At 55.6% G+C, this 21,851-nt stretch overlaps 9 protein-coding genes across 9 annotated transcripts; 3 read left to right on the forward strand and 6 right to left on the reverse strand.

The window, feature by feature from the left end:
* Positions 1 to 512: 512 nt before the first annotated feature.
* Positions 513 to 1,197, reverse strand: B0I36DRAFT_364305 (uncharacterized protein; the record flags this gene model as incomplete). The annotated part of the gene is made up of 3 exons (XM_046158940.1): positions 513 to 568; positions 650 to 768; positions 881 to 1,197. The coding sequence occupies 3 exons, from the start codon at positions 1,195 to 1,197 to the stop codon at positions 513 to 515; spliced, it is 492 nt and encodes a 163-aa protein (XP_046012119.1).
* Positions 1,198 to 2,859: 1,662 nt separating this feature from the next.
* On the reverse strand, positions 2,860 to 3,967 carry B0I36DRAFT_245824 (Alpha/Beta hydrolase protein; the record flags this gene model as incomplete). The annotated part of the gene is made up of 2 exons (XM_046150187.1): positions 2,860 to 3,738; positions 3,800 to 3,967. The coding sequence occupies 2 exons, from the start codon at positions 3,965 to 3,967 to the stop codon at positions 2,860 to 2,862; spliced, it is 1,047 nt and encodes a 348-aa protein (XP_046012120.1).
* An 875-nt stretch (positions 3,968 to 4,842) lies between these two features.
* On the forward strand, positions 4,843 to 6,872 carry B0I36DRAFT_326409 (uncharacterized protein). The gene has a single exon (XM_046154341.1). It carries the CDS (start codon positions 4,874 to 4,876, stop codon positions 6,680 to 6,682), a length of 1,809 nt encoding a protein of 602 aa, XP_046012121.1. The 5' UTR covers positions 4,843 to 4,873; the 3' UTR covers positions 6,683 to 6,872.
* Positions 6,873 to 7,266: 394 nt separating this feature from the next.
* B0I36DRAFT_245904 (uncharacterized protein) lies at positions 7,267 to 8,467 on the reverse strand (the record flags this gene model as incomplete). The annotated part of the gene is made up of 3 exons (XM_046150193.1): positions 7,267 to 7,737; positions 7,797 to 7,961; positions 8,021 to 8,467. The coding sequence occupies 3 exons, from the start codon at positions 8,465 to 8,467 to the stop codon at positions 7,267 to 7,269; spliced, it is 1,083 nt and encodes a 360-aa protein (XP_046012122.1).
* A 1,053-nt stretch (positions 8,468 to 9,520) lies between these two features.
* B0I36DRAFT_245385 (AMP-binding enzyme) lies at positions 9,521 to 11,257 on the reverse strand (the record flags this gene model as incomplete). Its single annotated transcript, XM_046150153.1, has 1 exon — positions 9,521 to 11,257. The coding sequence occupies one exon, from the start codon at positions 11,255 to 11,257 to the stop codon at positions 9,521 to 9,523; it is 1,737 nt and encodes a 578-aa protein (XP_046012123.1).
* An 825-nt stretch (positions 11,258 to 12,082) lies between these two features.
* B0I36DRAFT_245214 (carnitinyl-CoA dehydratase) lies at positions 12,083 to 13,017 on the reverse strand (the record flags this gene model as incomplete). Its single annotated transcript, XM_046150137.1, has 2 exons — positions 12,083 to 12,546; positions 12,630 to 13,017. 2 exons carry the CDS (start codon positions 13,015 to 13,017, stop codon positions 12,083 to 12,085), a joined length of 852 nt encoding a protein of 283 aa, XP_046012124.1.
* A 551-nt stretch (positions 13,018 to 13,568) lies between these two features.
* On the forward strand, positions 13,569 to 14,869 carry B0I36DRAFT_326412 (enoyl-CoA hydratase/isomerase). The gene has a single exon (XM_046154342.1). It carries the CDS (start codon positions 13,890 to 13,892, stop codon positions 14,721 to 14,723), a length of 834 nt encoding a protein of 277 aa, XP_046012125.1. The 5' UTR covers positions 13,569 to 13,889; the 3' UTR covers positions 14,724 to 14,869.
* Positions 14,870 to 15,676: 807 nt separating this feature from the next.
* On the forward strand, positions 15,677 to 17,877 carry B0I36DRAFT_364312 (fungal trichothecene efflux pump; the record flags this gene model as incomplete). The annotated part of the gene is made up of 6 exons (XM_046158941.1): positions 15,677 to 15,917; positions 16,062 to 16,529; positions 16,675 to 16,916; positions 16,976 to 17,062; positions 17,133 to 17,253; positions 17,315 to 17,877. 6 exons carry the CDS (start codon positions 15,677 to 15,679, stop codon positions 17,875 to 17,877), a joined length of 1,722 nt encoding a protein of 573 aa, XP_046012126.1.
* Positions 17,878 to 18,107: 230 nt separating this feature from the next.
* B0I36DRAFT_364313 (heterokaryon incompatibility protein-domain-containing protein) lies at positions 18,108 to 21,478 on the reverse strand (the record flags this gene model as incomplete). Its single annotated transcript, XM_046158942.1, has 2 exons — positions 18,108 to 21,363; positions 21,474 to 21,478. 2 exons carry the CDS (start codon positions 21,476 to 21,478, stop codon positions 18,108 to 18,110), a joined length of 3,261 nt encoding a protein of 1,086 aa, XP_046012127.1.
* Between the last annotated feature and the right edge of the window lie 373 nt (positions 21,479 to 21,851).

Below are 21,851 nucleotides of genomic sequence, written 5' to 3' on the forward strand. Positions count from 1 at the left end.
CGGCATCGTCTGATAAAGTTAAGTATTCCTGGGTAGACCACGAGATTCACGTACTGGCGATGCCTTGCCTTTCTCGGAGCATGCTTCACAGATTACAATGAGCAGACCAGGTCAAAAGGTAGACGAAAGTGGCGTACGCTACGTGAGCCTTAATGAGCTTGTTGGGTCACGACCTCTATGCTACCTAGGTAGCAGTCTTCAGCACCACGTAGTTGCTTCCTTCGCATAACATTTGCGGGCCACAGATTGTCTCATTGAACCTCACACAGTAGCCTAATTATTTAGCCATCTGGAGACATGATATTTGTCCTTGGCTGTCAAGCATGCCCTTCCACAGGCTGGGGAAGCACATCATAGAACCATGAATGTGGGCAACGCATCGCCAAGTCCGTGGCCTGTCCGTCTCATTCCATGCCCCGTACGCGCCTTCAGGCATACCCCTCCGTCCTCATCGAGCCACACGGTACTGAAAGCATGCCTTTTGCGCCGGGCGAGCAGAACGGGTGGCCTGATCAGGTGCTGCCACCGAAGCACATCAGCTGGCCAGAGGCGTTGGTGATATGGTCGTCTAAATAACACCTGTTAGTTTACTCTCATACCATCTGGCTCGGCGTTGGAGAAGCAAGCCTCTGCAGCCATCATGACATACTAATCCGGTAGGCCAAAGTTCCCGACCATACTCCATTATAACCGGGGCAGTTAATAACTAGTTCGTTGGACGGGGAAAGAAAGCTACCGCCCACGTCACACGAGCCGCCATATCCACCACTATTGACGTCAACGAGCAATGCAAATTGTTAGTTGGTTTCTTCGCTCGCGTGCTGGTCTCGAACGGCGAGATCCAGGCAAGGTCATAAGCCTAGGAATAGTGATGACATACTTTTGGAGGTATCCCAGTCTCCCGTTGGAGTTAACGAAGCACCGATTCATGTTGAGCCTGGAGGTGGGCCAGCCGCCTGAAAGGTTGCGGCATTCGGCAACGAGCCAGGTCTTCGCCCCGCCGTCAAGGCGCACGTTTCTGCAGGAGCCTAAGAAGCCACCATCTCGCTTGCCCAGCGAGATAGTCTTGTCCCCTAGTATCTCGCGTATCTCCAGGGTTTTGGGGATGGTGACGTCAGCGACCGGAGCCGCGCTGGTAAAGAGGTTACCGCCGAGCGAAGCCGTGAGGGCGACAATAGTGGCTGTCTTGAAATGCATTATGGGATATGGGCTGGTAAGTATTAAATAAAGGGCTGCGGGGTTCGACTCGGAAACAATTGAGAGTGCGGTGGTTTAGGAATAGACCATAACGGTAGGTATGTCTGGAGGTCTTATATAGTTTGTAAAAAAGATAGAGAGGCAGCTTATACTCTATGTCTCACGGTCTGATTGCTTTTCCTTCACGATCTTTTGTGCGTAGATATCGGGCATGATGAGTCGCCCCCGGTCGGGTTACTGGCAACCCATGTTGACTATCTGTGGCGGATTGAGATCCCGGCTGGCTAGGTTCTCCGAGCCCCAGCAGGCATTCCCACGCGCCCGCGATCCCTGTCCTCACCTCCACCGCCAAAAGATAAAGCTCGTAAGGAGTCCCACTGTATCCCCCCTCCAAGAAAGTACCAGGCCATTCAGCTGGCTGGAGGTTGACAGGCCGCTCCTCCAGGTGGGCTGCAGCCAAGTAGACATAAGCCATCGCAGAGGTTGAGATGTGCTCAAGCGTACGCTAAACCGCCGCGACCGGCAACCAGCCAAATACGGCAGCTCTTGTCGGCTTATATTGCTGGAGTCAAAAGAACTATTAGTATAGACGTCATTGAGCTTCGTACGCACTGCGATCACTCATGTCCGCTTCGTGGCTACCTTTTCAAGGGGCTGACATGAGCAGGAGCCGCTTACATGTGTGGAGTAGCGGCGGCCCAGGCCGCGGCAGTGTCTTGGTTTGGAGCCTTACGAGTCTGTACTCCTTCAGGAGGCCAAGTCTGTAATCCTTCAGGAGGACAAGACTTGTTATCGGGTCTTCGCTCCGGTAAAGGCAGGAGCGAGGAGCTGGTGCTCACGGACCAGATCGAGTACCTTGTTAAGCTTTAGATACCCCGGATGCGCCTAATGAAGAGAAAGCGTGATCCAGAAAGTGTAATACCGGCATGGTGAGAGACGTGGAGCAGAGGCTATTCATTATTGTCCTCGCTTTGACACATTTTGTGTTGTCCTTGAACTGTGCAAATCTATATGATGCAGCGGCATACATGCACCTACCTGATATATTAGGCCCAGCCTCCGACATTTCATATCGACATAAACACGACTGCCAAGACCCGACTGCCTTGAGGAGAAGTTGATCCACAGCTTCGCTCTATGATGTCACACCCGTATGATCAGGGTCTAAACGCTGAAGTCAGTCACGAACCCTGGCTGCGTTGGCCAGAACAGCCCATGAAAATGTCCACTTTGAGTGATCCTTGTTCCGCATCATAGGGGTTGTATTCCTTCCGCCACTCACACCGACACAATCTATGCGGCATGGACTTAGAGGTGGATAGTCTTAATTATGTAGTGACTGTCAAAGTAACTCTATGGCCTCGATATCCCACCGGAAAGGAGATAAGAGATATTATTGCTTGCATCCTTCGTCTCTGATTCCAAAGACAGACTATGGCCATTGATGTATGCCTTGATGGTTTTAGTAAACCAGACTGGAATGAGCACCAGAGTATAGAGATAAAACCTTCAGGACAGAGATGAATGAAATGGTCTACTGTTAAATTGTCAAACTTCGTCTTCGCTGCTCGTCTCTGCCGGAAGACTACTGTAACATCTCTTTGGCCAAGGTGAAGCTCATTCCGGGAAACATGCTCTCTTCATCTCTCCAAGAGAGCGATTTCAAGCGATATGTGTAGTCATCTTCTCCCCCATGTCAAATATCCCTGCCAACAATTCGTTGAACCATGTGGGCCGCTCATGAATCGGCGCGTGAGCAAGTCCATCCACGATAAAGGCTTGTGCCGGCTGGACATGGTCGATCAACTTCCTACCTAGCAGCACGGGCATGGCTTTATCCTCTGAGCCATGCACGATCATGATTCGTTCCCTTCCAACCTCATCAGCCAAACTCCTCAGCTGCTCAGGCGTCTTGCTATGCGTTGCCGCAGCAGCTGCATGCATAGCGAACCCAGAGAACGTGAAACTCCCGGGAGTCTTCCGTTTCGCCACCTCCACAGCCACGAATCGTTCATAGTTGTTCACAAACCTCAACGGTGTCTGACCGTTGAGCCCCGGCGTCATCGGTCCAGGGAGATCAACATCATCCTCCGCGGCCAGCCACTCCGGTGGGTATGCGATTTTCGCGATGTGTCTTACTTCGTCCTCCAGCGTCTTGGGCCATACCATCCCCAGCATATCCTTGACTCCCTGCCACCACGACTCTGAAGTGTTTTCGTACCGCGCCGTGGTGCTCCACAGGCTGAGTGTGCATACCCGCGAGGGCGCCGCGAACGCGAGCTCCTGCGCAATCATCCCGCCCATGCTCCCTCCACAGATGTGCAGCTGTCGCGGATCGGTCCAGCCGAGGTGGTCAGCAACTTCGAGTATATCGAGAGCCATGTGCGATGTGCTGGTGCGGTGCAAGGGACAGCCAGCAGCTGAGCCGCCGAGACCGCGATTATCAACGAGGAGGAGCGAGTACTTGTCGCCGTTGTTGTGCCCAAAGAAGAGGGTCTGGTTCTGGAAGTCTGCTTTAGCGAGGCCCAGACCGCAGATGAACTGATACCCGTAGTTAGCGACGGGTTTGCTGGCTTGAAGTGAGCCAGTGACGGTTGCGTACGATAATTTTGAGCGGCCCGTGGCCGTGTACTTCCCAGCTGACTTTTGCAGGAGTCGTCCTCACCTCACCGACAGGGAGAAGACCTGACTGTGTGGGCCTGAGGCCCCATATCGCTGTCGTGAAGGCAGGATGGGCAGTCACCTGCTGAACTGTTGGCGGGTATTCCATTTTGTCGTTGACATGAGAAGAGAGTTATGTTTTCGAATCTTGGACCCAGGGTGAGCGATCGAGGTGAAGATAAAAGATGACGTTCTTGCTTACTGCTGGAAAAAGATCGTGAGGACCCAAGATTGACCCGCTCTTCCTTGGCATGGGTGTGCTGATCATACGATGGAGCATCTCACCTTCGAACCAGCCAGCCTCGTGCCGGACTAGGCAATAATTTATTGCTGCCCTTCACACATCTCCTCGAAACTTCTCCCAGTCTGAACGGTCTGTATGGTGAATATAGTCTCATGTTTGGATGGAGGACCTCCATCGTCTTACTTGTGTCAATCAGCCTTCGACCAGATGCGAGATATTAGCATTTTAGATCAATCTCGCAACACCAAGACAATTTCAACCTGTCTATTGGAAGGCAATGTGATACTGTATATTTCCCAAATCCACGGAGCACCTGCAAAGTTTATTCTAGAGCAGCAATATGGGACCTGGCGGATCAAGATCTGGCCCCGCTTCCATACGATGTCCGCTGACGTGTGAACTGTTATGCTGGTTGTACCCCTGTTCGCGCGCTGCACGCTAGGACACCTGGGCAGATGTGCGTAGTGATTGTGTGAGACTCTCCCCGCCATGCCTTGTTTTATCCGGGGATACTTGATACACCCGCACTGTATTTCTTGCAAGAGCCAGCACTCCTCCCCGTCATGCCGCATCAGCATGCCACGTGAATACATTCCACCCAAGCCTTCAGGGCGCGGCGATGCTCCGTCCCCTGTGCCGATAGCATCCGCACTGCGACTGGGAGCCGAGCAACAGAAGGAAGCAATGGCATCCCGCCTGCTTGCGCTCCCGACTGAGCTGCTCCGGCTAGTCGCCGCCAGGATCTGGTGTACCGATGACTTCGAGAGCCTGATGCTCACGTGTAAGACCGCCTACTTGAGTAGTACCGATCTGATCGCGCAGCACAACGAGCACAGGCGTCTTTTTCGCCACATCAAGATTCGTGCGCCCTACACAGACACTGCATATCTGATTCAGACTCTGGTGGATTACACCCTCGGTATTGCTGCGCATCCGGAGATTGCGCGATACGCACGCACCTTGACAGTCGCGCAGGACGGTGAACAAAAATCCCTGGAACTCGACGAAATCGGCGACAACAGAGATGCGCCGCGGTACACAAATGCAGGGCTCGAATGGATACGCAAACAGGACTCGGGGCGAACGAGAAGCGCTGGAGCAGGGCTATTGTTTGAGGCCGTCGTGGACTCGCCATGGTTCCGGGCCGCTGGTGTAGACACGACAGCTTGGTTCGGCAGGGTTCGGCAGTTCAAGAGTCTTGTCGGCATCGACGACGGAAGCCAAAGCCAACGCGACTACTCGATGAGCGACGATGCTTCCTGGGAGGAGAGAGATATGATGAAAGCAGAGATGGAAGTTGCCGTCATGCAACTCGTCGTGCTGCTGTTCACCCAGCTGGACAAGCTCCAGACGCTCATTCTTCGCCGGAAAGCTGATTTGTCTGCGGACCCGGGCATTGCCAGCGATCAACTGCGAGACTCTCAAAGAGTCCTTGAACTTATGGTGGCGCGTATCGAAGACGACGACATATCTCGCACAATGGGTTCTCATAAGCTAGCTGAAGCTGGCCACATCACTGAGGATGTCACTACCAGTCACACAAAGGCGTCTGTGCTCGCACTTCGCGCCTGCGGCCACCTCACCTCACCACTGAACAATCTCCGCGAAGTCCGCACCGATATTGAGAAGAGGCCGGAAAACTTCATGGCCACGAGAGCCCTTGATGCGGTCTTTGCCTCATCACGCGTGCGAAATGTGTTTGCCACATGCCTGATCGCGGACGAAGAGGAGCCAGCGGGTGAATATCATGGCCCGTCGCCATCGTCTGCTTTGCTCAAGTCAGTCCAGCCGTACAGCGGAATCGAGCGCCTCGAACTGTATGGTTCAGCACTCGGTCCCGCAGGAATAGCTGGACTTGTCCATCGCATGCCTTTCCTCAAGGTCCTGAGATGCATGCATGAACCCAAGACTACCGGCTTTTATGGGTCAGCCGCGGCGGGGAGCGAGTGGGATCTTGATGGGTTCCTCAAGGCGGTGGCCACTGCTCGCCCCGTCATGCCTTATGCCTCCCCCGTCCCGCAGACTCTTGGCGACAGCATTACTGACCTGGGAATTGCCCTGCCGCTCGAGAATTACCCATACACCACGGCCGTGTGGTCATTGCATAACTTTACGGCACTCAAGAGGCTCGAGGTCGGAGCATGGGTCTTTATCGGTCCAAACCCAGCCTCCGGCGAACGGCTGGGACATTTGAAACCTTCACCGCCACGACCTGGATTTGAAAAATGGGATCGCAAAAAGGATGGCCAAATCCCCAAGCTGGTGGACGTGCTTCCACCCAGTATCGAAGAGGTCTTTATTGAGCTTGAGGGTCATTGCGACATCTGGCGAAGATTGTTTCAGGGTTTCGCTGCGGAAAGGGCAGAGAAGCTACCCTCTCTCAAGCGCTGTGCCGTATGGGGAGATTTAGAGAATTTTGACTACCGTACCGACACACAGGAGGGATATAACCTGCGGGAAACTGCTGCCATCGCCGAGCTCGAAGGTCAGGGGGTAGAGTACATGAAAGATGGACCTCATCAGCACTTTTGGATCACAGAGTTTGAAAATAGAGCGATCGAGGACCCGCTGTCTCATTGATCCCTTTCGATCAGAGTTGCAATCAAGATCTTATTCTAGGGGTAGGAAAGAACAACAAAGACAGTCTACAATTAGTAGGGTTCGAAAAAGTGTCTAGCAAAATTACTGGCCAGGAGCAAGCGGGGAGACCCCAGCTCTGAGCAAAACAAATATCACCATCGTCGGGAGTTCACCCTTTACTGGTCCTGGCAGTCTTGTCGCGGGAGTTTTGTCGCGGGAGTTCACCTTGCCGAAGGGAGAGTGAGGGTATCTCTAATCTCGATGGCACAATGATGGGGAAGCTAACCAAGTCTGTGGTAATATATAGTCTTTATAGTCTTGAAGCCCTTTCGAATCGTGTTCATGATAAGATCCAAGGCGAAGATTGAAATACACAGTGGCTTTCATATAAGCCACTCAACCAGGTAGGCCACCCGCCGCGGAGTCGTGGGGAAACAAACCCGTTTAGTCCTCACGACGTTCACAGACAGAGGCATACTCGACATCTCCGCTGGAGCGAAAGTGTACCTGCCTAATAGTTAATAGAGCAAAACAATGTGCTCAAAGTCTATCCCTAGCAACCGCAAACATAATCCTTCTACAGCTTATTCTTGCCTAGTCATCTCCAAATTTGGTATGTCAAAGTTCAAACGGTCCACCCCGAAAAAGTTGAAGTACTCGTACGAGACCAGGCCCTCATGAACCTCGTCGCCAACCGTCGCCGTGATGTTGCCCACCCACCTAGCATACATACCTATACCTCCAGATTGCACGGCCGGTAGGAGGTCGGCGCTGAGAATGGTGCCGTCGTTCAGCGTCATCTCCAAGTGGTAGGTGTCGGGCGTAGGTGAGCCCGGGAAGGGAGGGTGGGTGATGTTTTGTCCCACGGGGCGGACCTGGACATTGCTGTCGCATCTCGTGCTCAGGATCTGCCCGTCGCGTACTGCATACCCACTGACGTGCGCTTCGTTTTCTTGGGTCAGGGCGTCGATCCACACTAGGCTGTATGGTCCGGCCCGTGCGTGACCCCAGTACCAGCTGCCAAGCGACTCATTGAAGCCATTGACTGCCCAATTCTACATCGTCACACCTGTCAGAGACTTGCAAAACGACGCGGGTTGACGGTTTCACAAACCTTGTCGTGGTATCCAATTCCGGTAAAAGTCAATGGGGTCCCATTAACCTCGACGTCGACTGTGACATCGCCATCTGGGATCGAGTTGGCCCAGCCGATTCCAGGAACTATCTCCATCGTGCGGCCGGGAAGCACCTGGCTGCAAGGATAGTGGGGAGGAGCAGTCTGGGAGTGTTAGCCAAGCCATAGGCGCTCCAGAGGCCACAAAAGGGTTCGTGTCTTACCGAGCGCACGTGAAAGACCCCGCTGATTGCATCGGTCTTGAGCTCAATTTGGTACTCGGACAGGTCAGGCGTGCCGGTAAAGGATATGTTGTGGTGCTCGCCACCCCAGATGCCGCTAGCGCCCTGACCGGATGTTGATACGATGGCCTCGTTGCCGACAAAGTTGAGGAGGAAAGTAGTCCCGTTCGGATACGTTCCTGTCACTTGGACCCATGGGACACCCTCATACGAGGGACCCGGAAAGCCAGCGTTGCTGCCGCGGAGGAAGAAAACAACGACGAGAGAGGAGATGCCATCGTCGGCTACTGCGTCGAAATACCACCAGTCGATCGTGGTGTCATTGACGGGAAGTACCTTGGGAGCGTCGAATCCGTTCTCACAGGAGACTGCTCGATAATCGCTGGGACCATGGTATGGTTCGCTGTCGAAAACCTGAATACCTTGCATGGGGTTACACGCTGGCTCGGCTGCCCCAAGCTGCGCTCCGAGGAGGGCGATTGTGGAGAAAGTAGTTGTGAAGCGCATGATGTGGAATTTCGGATTCTGCCCAGAAGGTTACAAAATCTTGGTAAAGTTGACTCTGTACGCAGATTGTTGTGTAGAATGAAGGAGCTGTGTCGCGGGCCTTGTGCAGCTTTAAATCTCTGCTTTAGAGGGTGACACTTGCGATACGATCAAACAAAACAAATTGAATGAGAATGCTATGATAATCACTTGCATCACGAGCTAAAGCATCGCATTTCGCCCGAAATGGACGTACCTTGATATAGTTCAGGGCCGTGCGTCACCTCCACGGCCCTTGACGGAGCTTGGCTGGGGCTATGTTGCTCGGAGTTAAGGAAGGCCCCGGTACTTCGTAGTCCCACGTTACCCTAGCGCTTATCCAGGTATCTAAGTGAGAACCGTAAGTGGCCTTTTCGACCCGTGCTTGGAAGTATCCCTGTCTCCCCCTCCCCTAGTACTTTGACAATCGTGAGCTTCTAGTAGACTTTTAATTTACTTTCATCATAATTGGATACTATTGGCTGTAATACCTGAAAGTTCCCCGCAAAATAAGTAGCGAAGGCCTCTCGGCTCTGAGCACGTAATGTGATAAGCCTCGTTGCGGCGTAGACGCGTTAGCTGGTTGCTTGTTGAGGGTCTTCGACACCCTAATTCCGTGTCGTCTCCAAGGGACACGAATCGGTCGAAGGTCATCCGCCGATTAGTCAGGAGACTTTGAGAAAGTACAAACCTGTACATTGTGTCAGGACGTGCAAACACCGTGACAGGGCCTTTTTCCCAGTAGTTCCATGTAACCGTAGCACTTTGAGCATCCATGTGATGGCTTCTGCGCTGCAGGAGTACCCAAATATATGTCTTGTCCATTCTCGAAAACCTCGCTCCTGGTCGAATTGGGTGCTCAAGGCCCAGTGAAAGCTTGCGATTCATGGTGGACTAAGAGATCTAGATCGCCGCTGATGGGCAAACACTTCTGGTCTTATTGTGCTACGCTGCTACCTAGAGCTTCGCCTGTATCGGGCTGTCGAGGGAGCACAGGCCATTCCTCATCTCTCCCATTGCCTTGCGTAGAATCTTACCTGTCGGGTTCTTGGGAAGCGCCTTGATCTCCCAGACTCCACCACGCAGCTTCTTGTACCCACTGACCTTGGTATTGACACCCTCTTGAATGCTCCTTAGCACTCTTCTCCTCTTGTCCTCTGACAACGCCTTGCAACGACCATGCAGGACGACCCAAGCAGTGGGCAATTCCGTCAGCTGGGACTCGTCCCACGTGGCCCCGACACCACCTTCCACTACATCCGGATGCCCGTTGACGTACACCTCCAACTCGTTCGGGCTGACCTGGAAGCCCTTGTACTTGATCAGCTCCTTGGTCCTGCCGACAACACTGACCCGTCCCTGTGAGTCAATCGTACACACATCGCCCGTGTTATACCACCCCCTTTCCGGAAAGTTCTTCTCATTCGCCTCATCGTTGAAAGCATAGCCCCTGGTGATATTCGGGCCATGGAGCCACAACTCTCCCGGCCCACCGAGCGGTGCATCTTCCCCCTTCCCTTCGACCATCAGACGAGCCTCGATCCCGGGCAACAACTTCCCCACCACGCCTGCAGGCAACACCTCGCCAAACTTCTGATACGCGACGTACCCCGCGGCCTCGGTCATGCCATACACGTTGTTCAGCCTCCACGGCGCGCGCGAGTACAGCTTGCCGACCAGCTCGTCGCTCAGGGGCGCCCCGCCGACGTTGATGACCTGGGCCTGGCTAAAGTCGTGCTTCCGCGTCAGCTCGTCCGCGTCGTTGGCCAGGCGCAGGACGACAGAGGGCACGCCTTGGAAGCAAGTGGCGCGGTCGGAGCCGACGAGGCGCGCGAACTCGGCCAGGGAGTATGACGGCATAGCGTGGTGGAACATGCCCGTGTACGGGCCTAGGAAGAGCGGCATCGTGGTGTTGCCGATGTGGACCCACGGCGTGAATGCGACTGTGCGGGAGCCTGGGTGGAAGTGCTTCTTCAGTGGATGGCGATGTGGCCTGCCGGAGTCGTTGCAGAGTGTGTCATGGGCGACAAGTTGGTGGACGTTGGCCACAAAGTTGAAATGGGTCAGCTCGACGCCCTTGGGCTTGCCTGTTGTGCCAGAGGAGAGGTGGATCGTGGCCAGTCGGATCGTCGTGTCTGGCCAATGTGGGATGGGCAGTCTCTCGGCGGCAAAGAAGTCGTCAGGGAGGTGCAGAAGCTTGTCTTCCGGGGAGTCGGGACGGGTGATCATCGTCAGGACTTGCGGCTTGTGCCAGGTCACGCCTTGTGCTGATAACTCTGCGGCCGCAACCCTGATGGCTTCTAGGATCGCTGGTAGAGTTGGGCCGTAGGCAATGATGTATTGTGGCCTCGACACGGCGAGTCCATGACCAATCTCGGTCGGCTTTAGTGCGTGATTGATGGGACAGACGACGCCGCCGGTCCACAAGATCGCGTGTACGGCTTCGAGAAACTCGACGCTGTTGGGCAGAGAGAGAGCCCATCGCGCCTGGTCCGGTGGACTTAGCTTGGACTTGAGACCATTGGCGATGCGGCCGGCTCGATCGCGCAGCTCGCCGAGCGTGATGCTGCGGTTCGTGAGACTGTCCTTTGCGATGAGATGCGAATCTGGGATGTCACTGGCCGTGGTGTGCAACAGCTCTGTGAGGTTCTGGTCCCGTGGGATGTCTATCTTGTCAGACATGTAGGTCCTCATGATGTGCCGACCCTATGGGAAATGTTGGTGGGGTCATCTGACGTTGCTTTCCACGGTCTTGACCAGTCTCAATGCAAGAGATGAAATCTGTTGTATCCAAGTCGCCTGTTATTATGCACAATGGACCAAGAATGATTCAACTCGTGCTGAAGGTGATTCTCTTCGATACTTCTGCCACTCGTTCAGTGCAGTCTCCACTCGTGCCACACGAGCCAATATCTCGCTGGCCGTTCGAAGGAAAGGGCTTTTGTCGTTTCCCCGCCTTTCGGAGACGTTCAATGCATTGAGCAGGCGACGGAATTCGGGACTTAGTCATGTCCCGAAGCGACCGGGACGGACTGTCAAACTCGCGTCCCGAGTCGGTCTGGGGGGTTGGCTTGGGTGGGTAGTGTTTTCCGCTGGGCGAGTTGGGGTCGTCTGCCTAGGGCACGGAGGGGTGAAAGTATGAATGCTATCAGCAAGACCCGAGGATCCTCCCGCAAATGACGACAATTACACACATTGAGAAAGTTTGCGAATTAAAGGATCAGACAGATGGGTACAGTCGCGACGCTTAGCTCGGTCAGATTGTCACCATCACAGGAGGATGGCGATATTGGCTACAGCGGAAATTTGGATCAGGACCGCCAAGTGGTCCCAGCATGGACACAGGCGGTGGAATCTCACCAATGGAGGAGAAACAGTTAAAGCTCTTCAGCGGATGGGTTGCCAATCTACGTGAAGATCTCGTTTTAATTGCCATTGCTGTCATTGCAACGGCTACAGCGTAGTCATGCTTGCAAGATATCTATCCCCCAAACTTCTCTGCCGTTGATCATCGTCCGGCTACAGATGTGAAGGTAGCCACTTTGGATCCCTCTTCTCCTTGTACGCTGCCAGCCCCTCTGCCGCGTTCTGACTCCTGAGCATGGCCTCGGCGTAAATCTCCTGCCCTCTCATGGTCGCTCTGCTGATACCAGTTTCCCACGCCTCCCTTGCCGCCAGCCTCGAGATGATTACACTGTCAGGACACAGTGCCGCGATTTCGGCGGCATATCCGATGGCCCTGTCAAGCAACTTATCTTGCGCCACAATCTCCTTGACGAGACCCCACTCCTTGGCTTCTTGTATCGTCAGAACCCTGCCTGTGAGACAGAGATCCATAGCTCTGTGGTTGCCAAACAACACCATGCATCGCGGTAGTGCGCCCGCCAAGGCAGCTACTCCACGCAGAACCTCAGGCAGCCTAAAGTCTGCGTTGGGCGAGGCGAAGATGACGTCTGCGTTGAGCACGATCTCGAAGCCACCGCCTGTTTCATTTGGGGAGTCAGCCATTCATTCTTTGCCCGACCACATGGTTCTGCATCCACATCCAGAAAAGAGGCCTGCGTACCATGTGCGTGGCCGTTCACTGCGGCAACAATCGGCTTCTTCCCCGTGCGATTGCTCATCCCGCCGAACCCGCCAGACGGGTACTCGTGCGCGATATTGTCCGTCTTGAGGATGTCGAAGCGCTGCTTGAGGTCCATGCCCGCACAGAACGCCTTCCTGCCTGCCCCCGTGAACACGGCGCACCGCAGCTCCGGCTCGCTGTCGTACCATTTCCACAACGCGCCCAGCTCAATCGTGGCCTCGACGGGCAGGCAGTTCATGTTACCTGGCCTGTTTATGGTGACCAGCAGGATGTGCTTGCGCGGGAAGGTGATCAGGCAGTGCTCGACGTGTGGATAGGGCGTCTGGATCCACGATGGGACCAGGTTTTTCGTTCGTGGGGACGACATTGCGGTTGGGCGTGCGCGTGTTCCCTAAGGAGGTGCGAGTGGGAAGTGACGGACTCGATTGTGGTGAATCTCTGGTATGGATTGAAGTCGAGAGACTCGCTGTCAATGGCGCTGCCCCCGTCGTGGTCTTCAGTACACTTTGACGGATGAGCTTGTGGTGTAGACGAGCTTGAAACCGCGGTCAATTGAGAGGCAGGTTGTTCTCCAATTCATGGCTCAACGGACGCCTAGGGGTGATGATAGATCCACGCACGGCTTTCACAGATGCTCGGATGCAGCTCCAGCTAAGACTGGTAATGACCAGCGGCAAGATGGCAGCTTGACTAGTCAGCGCCGCGCATGAGGAAACCCTGACAGGTGGATTGTCCTTCCGACAACCTCCGAACCTACATGCTGGACAACGCTGCCGCCACAGTCTCAGTAGGGTTCCCCGCAGTCTGCTGCAACGTGAATCATTAGTGTGTGGTGATCAGCGGCTGGCCCTGGCCCCATGGTTCCAACGCGTCTCCACTAAGATTTGGAACCTCCACTTAACAGCAGTTGGAGTTGGAGGAAGCTCATGCAGCGGGTATTGTCTTCGCCATGACTGAGATAGAACTACTTTGACCTCGGCAGTGTTCTCGACGCGTAGTCGTGATCATGGCGAAACGCGCTTGAGTATCACGAGAAGTCCTACACGAACGAACAAGGACCCCTCCCCTAGCCATCGGCCCGAGCAATCAACAGAGCTTCCTTTCGACCGATTTCAACTTGCACGAAGAGTCGGGACAACAGAGACTCAAGTTGCACAACAGCTCCAACTGCCTTCCACAAGCTATCGTTTCCTCAAACATCTCACGAATCACCACACACAGAGGGAACAACAGCCCACGATGCCTTTCCCAGTCGACACACCACCTCCTCCAACCCCGACCTTTCTCAAAATCACATTCCCCGCCCCGCGGGTCGTGCTCGTGTGCATGGACCGCCCGCGCGACCTCAATGCCATGTCCACCGCCGCGCAGTGGGAGATGGACTCGATATGGAAGTGGTTCGACGACGAGCCGAGGCTCAGCGTGGCCATCATCACGGGGACCGGCCGCGCGTTCTCCGCGGGCGCAGACCTCAAGGAGTGGAACAGGTCCATGGGCGACGAGGGGGATCCGAACTCCCGCATGGGCAACGCGCCCGCGTTCAAGCCCCTGAGCCGGAGGCTGGGCAAGAAGCCCGTCATTGCGGCGGTCAATGGCCTCGCGATGGGCGGGGGCTGCGAGTTTGTCGTGAACTGCGACCTGGTCATTGCTGCGGAGGAGGCGTACTTTGGGCTGCCAGAGGTCAAGAGGGGGATTGCGGCGATCGGAGGCGCGCTTCCGAGGCTGATTCGCACGATTGGTTTGCAGAGGGCGTCGGAGATGGCACTTACAGGGAGGAACGTCTCTGCTAGGGAGATGCAGAGCTGGGGCGTGGTCAACAAGGTTGTGCCCAAGGACGATTTGCTCAAGGAGGCCGTCGGCTACGCGGAGGCGATAGCGCGAAACAGTCCCGACGCGATTATTTGCACCAGGGCAGGCATCAGGCAGGGCTGGGAGACTGCGAGCGTGGAGCGGGCTGTTGAATGGACTCTGGAGAAGGAGTTTGCGGAACTACAGAAGGGCGAGAATATTCTCGAGGGACTGGCGGCGTTCTCTGAGAAGCGGGAGCCGCGGTGGAAAGCTAGCCGGCTGTGACAAAATTACATGGCTGATCGTCACGAAACAGTATTGACACCAAGTGCCATGAGATATCCTCCGGAGAATGCTGTGGGTTTGCCTACAATGCAGACACGAACACAACTTGTTTGGAGATACTTCAGTCTCTTGTCAGCGATGCTCACGATTTGGACGCGCTATGGTGATCAAGTTCGGTTCAAGATGTCCGAAGCGGTGCACGGGTCCTGGAGGGTATTCTATTTCTCGCAAGGTGCCTCAATGGGTAGGGTCCGCGAGCGGAATGAACCTCAGTCGATGGCCTATCCTGGCTTCCACCCGACACGCGATGATTCAGCGCCCATACATAAATGCTCCCCAAGACTGCAGCTCTAGCGGCACAGCTGGGGCTGGTAGCGCTGGAGACTGCGACTCTCTTCGTTCGGCCTCTTCCGTCCTCCTCCACCCTGACTCACCCCAGTGTTCCCCCTCACTTCCCCTGCGAAAGTGAATTGGGGCGAGATCGGTTCCGCTTTCCCGCGCCCTGTCGAAGACATGTTTAGGTGCTTACTGACCAGCTGATTCGTTGCCATGATTCGCCGGCCCAGCGGCACGGCAGACGGCGCCAGACATAGGCGACTCTACAACCATTTGGAAGGATGTGGTGGGGTTGAGGGGAGGGCCAGCCATGCGTCCTCACCAGACCCTTGACAGACCTGTCCACGCGTATGTGGCACGCTACTATATCCAAAAGCGAACTTTGTTGCCAACACCAACACGGCAGCCAGTGTCCCGAGTGAAACGAAGCCCCATCACTTGCGGAATCAACGACACCCCCAGCCGCAGATATCAAGGGATCAGCGCCCAGCTGAGGAACTGCTTTTTGATTGATCATGACAGCTCTAAGAGCGAGAGATCAAACCGACATTCCTCACAGCCCCTCTCCTCAACCATCAATCACTCACTCCACGCTGCCAGAGTTTACTACTGCCACCATGAGCGACGGCATTGAGAAGCGTGGCGAGGACCATGTCGAGGACGCCGTCCGCGACAAGGAACGTGACAACGACTCTGACTCGATTCGCTCAGAGGCCCTTGGGGACAACCTGCCGCCTGGGTACTTCTGGTCTCCACGATTTATTGGCACAGTAGTTGGCTTCGCTCTCTCCGCCATCTCGGCGTATCTCTTCCTGATCTTACCCACGAACGTGTTGACGTACATCAACGCGGATATCGGTGCGTCTCCTAAAAGTATTCGCTAAACCGGGCACCTACTAACAAATTTTCACAGGCCCATCGTGAGTGTATATATTCATGGGCGCGACGTTTGAGCTCAAAACTAACGTCCTCGTCGCCTATATGTGTCCTGGGTCAATATAGCGCGGACCTTGTCGCTATCTGCGGCCTACACGGTCCTTGGGCGGTTATCCGACCTCTTTGGCCGGCGCTGGTTCTTCATCGGGGGCAACATCATCGCCCTCCTCGGGATCATCGTCTGCGCTTCTGCCCAAAATGTGAATTCTCTCATCATCGGCAGCGCCGTGTATGGCCTCGGCGAGACCGTGCAGCTCAGCTTTAATGTAGCACTCGGAGAGCTCGTCCCGCGAAAATACCGTCCCGCCGTTCTGAGCGCCATCTTCGCGTCAAACGCACCTATTGCGAGTTTTGGGCCATTGATCGCACGCAAGTTCATATCAACTCCGAGCCTCGGATGGAGGTGGTGTTACTACATCAACATTATCTGTTGTGGGCTGGCCATTATCTGCCTATACATGTTTTACCACCCGCCAACGTTTGAGCTCTTGCACGAACGCAAGACTAAGCGGCAGCTGATGAAGGAACTAGATTGTGAGTCGTGTGGTTCCTCAAACATTTCAAACCTCAACCCCTTTCAATTCCTTGGGGTTCTCTTCTGCCTCTTGAGACCTAATTCTAAAGCATGACTATTCTTAAACACACTTGAGTCCCATGGCTAACTCTTAGTGATATCCAGATGTCGGACTTTTCCTCTGGACAGCTGGCCTTACTTTATTCTTGATGGGCGTCAGCTTGGGTGGCACCATCTATCCCTGGAAGTCTGCGGCTCCGATCACGACCATCCTGCTTGGTGTCGCTCTTATCGCCGGCTTAGTGGTCTGGGAGATGAAGGCCAACCTGAGGTACCCTGCTATCCCGATCAAGTTCTTCGGAAATCGTGGCTTTATGGCACTGGTCTGCTGCGCGACGGTTGCAAGTGTAAGTGCTCAACCTCCACCGCGAGATTGGGATTTAGCTGACACTCTCGCGTTTCGTAGATGTTCTACTACTCTGCGGTCCTCATCTGGCCGCAGCAGATCCAGGCGCTTTTCACGAGCGACATTAATTATGCCGGCTGGTTATCTGTGAGTAGCTGGGTCCCCCCACTCTCCGAGAAGTGGCTTCGTTATTTGCTGATGCGTGCGACTCCTTCAGTGCACCGTCGCATCCTCTACCGCGCTCGGCCAGATCGTTGCAGGCTTTGTGATCAAATGGGTCGGCAACGTGCGCTACTGGATTATATTCTCCTCGTTCGCCATGGTAGGATTTGTAGCCGGTGAGTCGCGTCTCCCGTCTTTCCCGCCACCGAGGAAAACAAACTGATCTCCAAACTGTAGCCCTCGCTGCTCTGACCCCCGCCTCAAAGGATCTCGGGGTGGCTCTGACAATGCTGGGCCCATTCTTCGTGGGCATCATCGAGCTCCTCTCACTTGCCCTGGCTCCTCTGTTCTGCGACCCAGCCGACATCGGTCTCGCTTCGGGCCTGCTTGCCTCGATCCGCTCGGCTGGCGGCTCTGTGGCCGTTGCCGTGTACTCGTCCGTCCTGGCAAACCGCGTGGCCATTGAGATCCCCAACGCCGTCATCCCCGCGGTGATCAACGCTGGCTTTCCCGCTGACAAGGCCCCGGCACTGGCATCGGCCGTTGTCGCCAAGTCTTATGCCACTTTCCCGGGTGTAAACTCGGCCGTGACTGCGGCGATCGCGAGCGTATTGCCTAGTGCGTATGCCGCTGCGTTTAAGGTGGTGTATCTCGTCAGCCTGGCGTTTGGTGCCATCGCCCTGGCTGGCTCGTTGATTTCAAAGGACTCCCAGCCTCACCTGACGGATAAGATTGAGCGCAAGATGGTCAGTGGCAAGGAGTCTGCTGCCGCAAAGGTCGAGGGCACGGAGAAAGTTTAGGCGCGGGATTGTGGTAACGCGGGAGTGCGGGACAGTCACAGTCGGTTGCACATGTACACGTATTTTTCTTCTGGTTCACTTCGTGTTACATTTCCGCCATGCTTGTCTCTTGGCAACTTTAAGTATCAAAGCCTTGGTTGACCTTGTCAGTGGGATCGTGACAATCATGTGTCACCAAAGACCGCACGGCTTGCCAGCTTTCTGACTGCTATGCATGCGTCTCGTCTGGCCTAACCAAGCTTAATCTCATCCCAGATAGCATCACGAAATGCTGCCTGGAAGACCTTACCAACAGCGACCCGTTCCCACAAGGCGCGCTCGCGATTGCGCTCGAGCATCATGACATAGTACAGGTCCCACTCACTCTCCTCGCGCTCCTTGGCAATGTAGTAGTTCCACACCGGGCACTCGTCCTCGGTTAGGGATTTGGCGTCCGAAAGAGCGATGAACATGACCGGCGCGACGCCGCGGCTGCCGCCTTTATCGATGCGACTGCTGGCCTCATTCTCAGTGCCGTTGTGATGGGAGCTTCTACGCCGAGGAGGGAGCATAATGGAGCCGCACCAGTCGCCTGCCTTATCCACGATGTCGTGCCGGGATAGCTTGCCCGGTGCGTCGTCCGGCGTGCCCGGCACTGGCGACTGCAGCGCTGAGTTGTGACGTGGGGAAGGCGGCCGGCTGGCGACCAGGAGCTCCGTCCGCCAGGTCCAGAACTGTAGAATGGGCATTGCCCTGATCTGGTGGTCCTTGTTGGTTTTTGGGAAGGGGCCTCGGATGATGCTGAAAGGAGTGTCGGGGATGATGCTCGTGAAGTTCGTGGCGTTGAGGCCTTTCTCACTTGCACGGACAGGGCGGCCAAAATTGTCTTCGTCGCTTCTGCGATCGGTCCGGCGCTTGGTGGTGATCCGGAAGAAACCTCCCTCATCAGCAGAATCAGAATGAGCGGATCCAGCATCGTCGTCGTCGTCGTCATCAACATCATCACCATCAGAGGAGGTCTCGCCGACCCACTCCTCACCATACTGTGAGCTCCATCCCTTGTCGTCGTCGTCAACATCGAGCTCGTGGTCTTCGTAGTCAGAGTTGTCCTCCCAGGATACGCGCGCTTTTCTATTGCCTCGCCGAGGCTCTATGCTGCTTACTTGACGGTATGACTTTGAATCGCCGTCACTTCTGGTCCGGCTGTAAAGCGGCCCTTCTTCATCAAGCTCGTCGTCATTGGCGTCACCGTTGTAGTATCCCGCAGGCACTTTCGATACATAAGCCGTGTTTGCCTGGCGTGACCAGCTCTTGCCCTTCCGTGAATCCGATCTCTGCCTGATATGGCGAGGTGGATGTGAAGGTGGAGACCGGCGCGGCCTTGGGTTTTTGGAGGCGTAGCTCCGATAGACAGCTTCTCTTTCGGGAGTGTATGCCCTGTCGGCACGGCTGCCAGTTGGACCGCTTTGGCGCGGAGTGGAATGGCTGGCGTGCTGCGCGTCCTCACTTGGCTGCTTCCCAGCGTAACCCCTCCACCGAGTCTCGGTGCTTTGATCTTCTCTCAGGACCCGTTTGTCCCACAGCGGCCGTAGATTCCCCTCGTAGTCGCGAATATACCACTGAATCCACGTGTGGTGCTTCAACCACTCCTGTGGATTGGCCACGCAGCCGTCAATCATGCTCTGGGGGTAGTCTGCGTTGCCCCCTATCCATCCGCTCCATGACCAGCTGGGGAAGTCTTCACCATCGGAGCCGCTTTTGTTTGCATCGCAGCTGCAGTTGCCCATCTCGTCCTGGGTGCACGGCACCGCGGCGGTCCGGTGGCGCGGCGACGTTCGGTCCCGTCCCCTGCGTTCCAGCTGCCTTGAGGGCATCCACAGCAGCGCCAAGTCGAAGTGGGACGTGGGCAGGCCGTAGAACAGAGGCGCACCGAGTCGCTGCTGCAAGAGCCACGAGGTGCCCTGGAAGGCCGTCAGGATATCACGGGCCTTGGTCAGGTTGCGGCTGGTGTACAACGGGACGCATTTCATGTAGAACCAGAACGCGCGGCGCTGGAGCTCTCCGAGTGTGCGGAGGGGCGAGTTGGTCCAGTCCAGCGACCAGCCGTTGATGCCGCCGTCGGTGAAGATGTGCTGCGACATGACCGTCGAGCGGCATTGGAAGTAGACCTGGCCCTCGGCGAAGATGAGGCACCGGCGGGAGAGAAGGCGTTCTTGGAAGGTCCAGCCGCGTTTGTTCCATATCGAATCCTCGATGACGGCCTCGGGGGGTCGCGAGACCAGGAGCCGCACGTTCGGCAGGCATTTCGCCGTCAGCGGGGCTTGCTCGGCCGCGTCGGCTGCGCGGAGAGTGCCGCGAACTTCTTCCGTCGTCATGCCATGCCTGGATGGGGATGAGCTGCGTGTTGAGTCGGGGGACGGCGAGGGCGGCCGTTGTTGCTGTTGTTGTTGTTGTTGTCCTTGCCGCATGGCGTGGCTGACTTTTACGGGGGGAGGCGAGAAACCCGCCGATGCACGCTTGCGATGCGTTTCCGGGGACACGACACGCAGAGTAGGGCTGACGGCTCTCAGGCCGGCCTCGGCATCGCCGTCGGCCGCGCAGATGGTGAAGTGGGCGTTTCCGTATGCCAGGTGCATCGCTTTGGCGTTGAGTTCCCAGGACGTGGTGCTGTCCTGCACGATGCACAGGGCATCTATCCACACATATCGCTCGCCGAGTCGAGCCACTAGCAGGATCGTCTCTTGTATGGTACGCGGCAGGCGCTGCCATACGCTCTCGAGCCCCCCGTGCTGGATGCGTACCATGACGTTGGCTCTCGTGGTCATGTAGGGCTTGTCGTTGAGCGGGTTCTTCCCCCATACATAACTGAGGGCCACGTATCGCTCGGGCTCCCCATTCACTACAGGCAGCGCTCTGAGCTGCATGTCGATCACGTCGATGACCCCAAAATAGGTGCTCCCGATGAGTCTCTTAAAGTCGCGCCTGGTACTGTGGGTGTCTTCGCATTTTGGGCCGTGCTTCTCCACGCAGAGGTCGATCCAGCTCTTCATGAGGGCCTGCTTTTCCCTGTTGTCCACCATGCCGCGGCCGAGGAAGTGAGACTCTTTGGCGGAAGCTGCATAGGCGTCTGAGTTTATGCCCCGGGCGCCTTTGGGTGCTACGAGAACCAGGTAGACGCTCTCTTCCTTGCCGCTCGTCTCCCTCCATGACAACCGGATCCTTCGTGTGCGGTTGACAGTACGTCCGCCCTTTCCGATCTGGCGGCCATCCACCTCCCAGGACAGAAACAAGGCGGTCTCTGCGCCTACTCGGATGCCGCTGTAACGCTGGACCGCTCGGTATATAAGGTCGCAGAATGGACAGGTCCTTCCCCGAGCCTTGATCTGACCTAGCTGTGCGAATTCTTTTTTGATGTCACCAGAATATAGCTTCACGTTGCCCGCATCTCCAGCGGCCTTGCTGGCACCTCTGTGGGTGAATTCGGAGCTCGAGCTGCTAATCACGAACCTGTGAACACCGAGGTTCAATTGCTGACACGATTCACAGAGCTATATGACGATTAGTGGTGGAAACGCCCAATTGGTGCTGGTTGGAGCTACAGAGACAGAGAGGCTTACGACATTGTCAACATTATCATCCGCCACAACTGTGGTACTTCCACTCTCAGATCTATCCATGGATTGATCTCGCTGATGGAATTACCTCTGCGACTCTGGGATAGTGCAAGACAGGTAATAAGTAGACAGCTCAGTAGTCTCCTGTAGGGTGCGGGGCCTTCGCGGCATTTAGGCTGCGAGCCCCTTCTAGAAAATAATAGCTGACGGGCCGCAGAACTGCGAGACAGGGAAGGGCGGGGCTGTTACGGACCCGGGTACGACAGCCGGGACGGTTGTTTGGGCTCGTGAAGAAGCACGACCTGATCTCGCTCGGTGTCTTTTTGGCGCTTGGGCATGTACTCCAACTGCAAGCCCACGCCCCATCAGGTCAAGTCAACA

This window comes from Microdochium trichocladiopsis, assembly GCF_020744255.1.
Source record: "Microdochium trichocladiopsis strain MPI-CAGE-CH-0230 chromosome Unknown B0I36scaffold_6, whole genome shotgun sequence".
NCBI lineage: Eukaryota > Fungi > Ascomycota > Sordariomycetes > Xylariales > Microdochiaceae > Microdochium > Microdochium trichocladiopsis.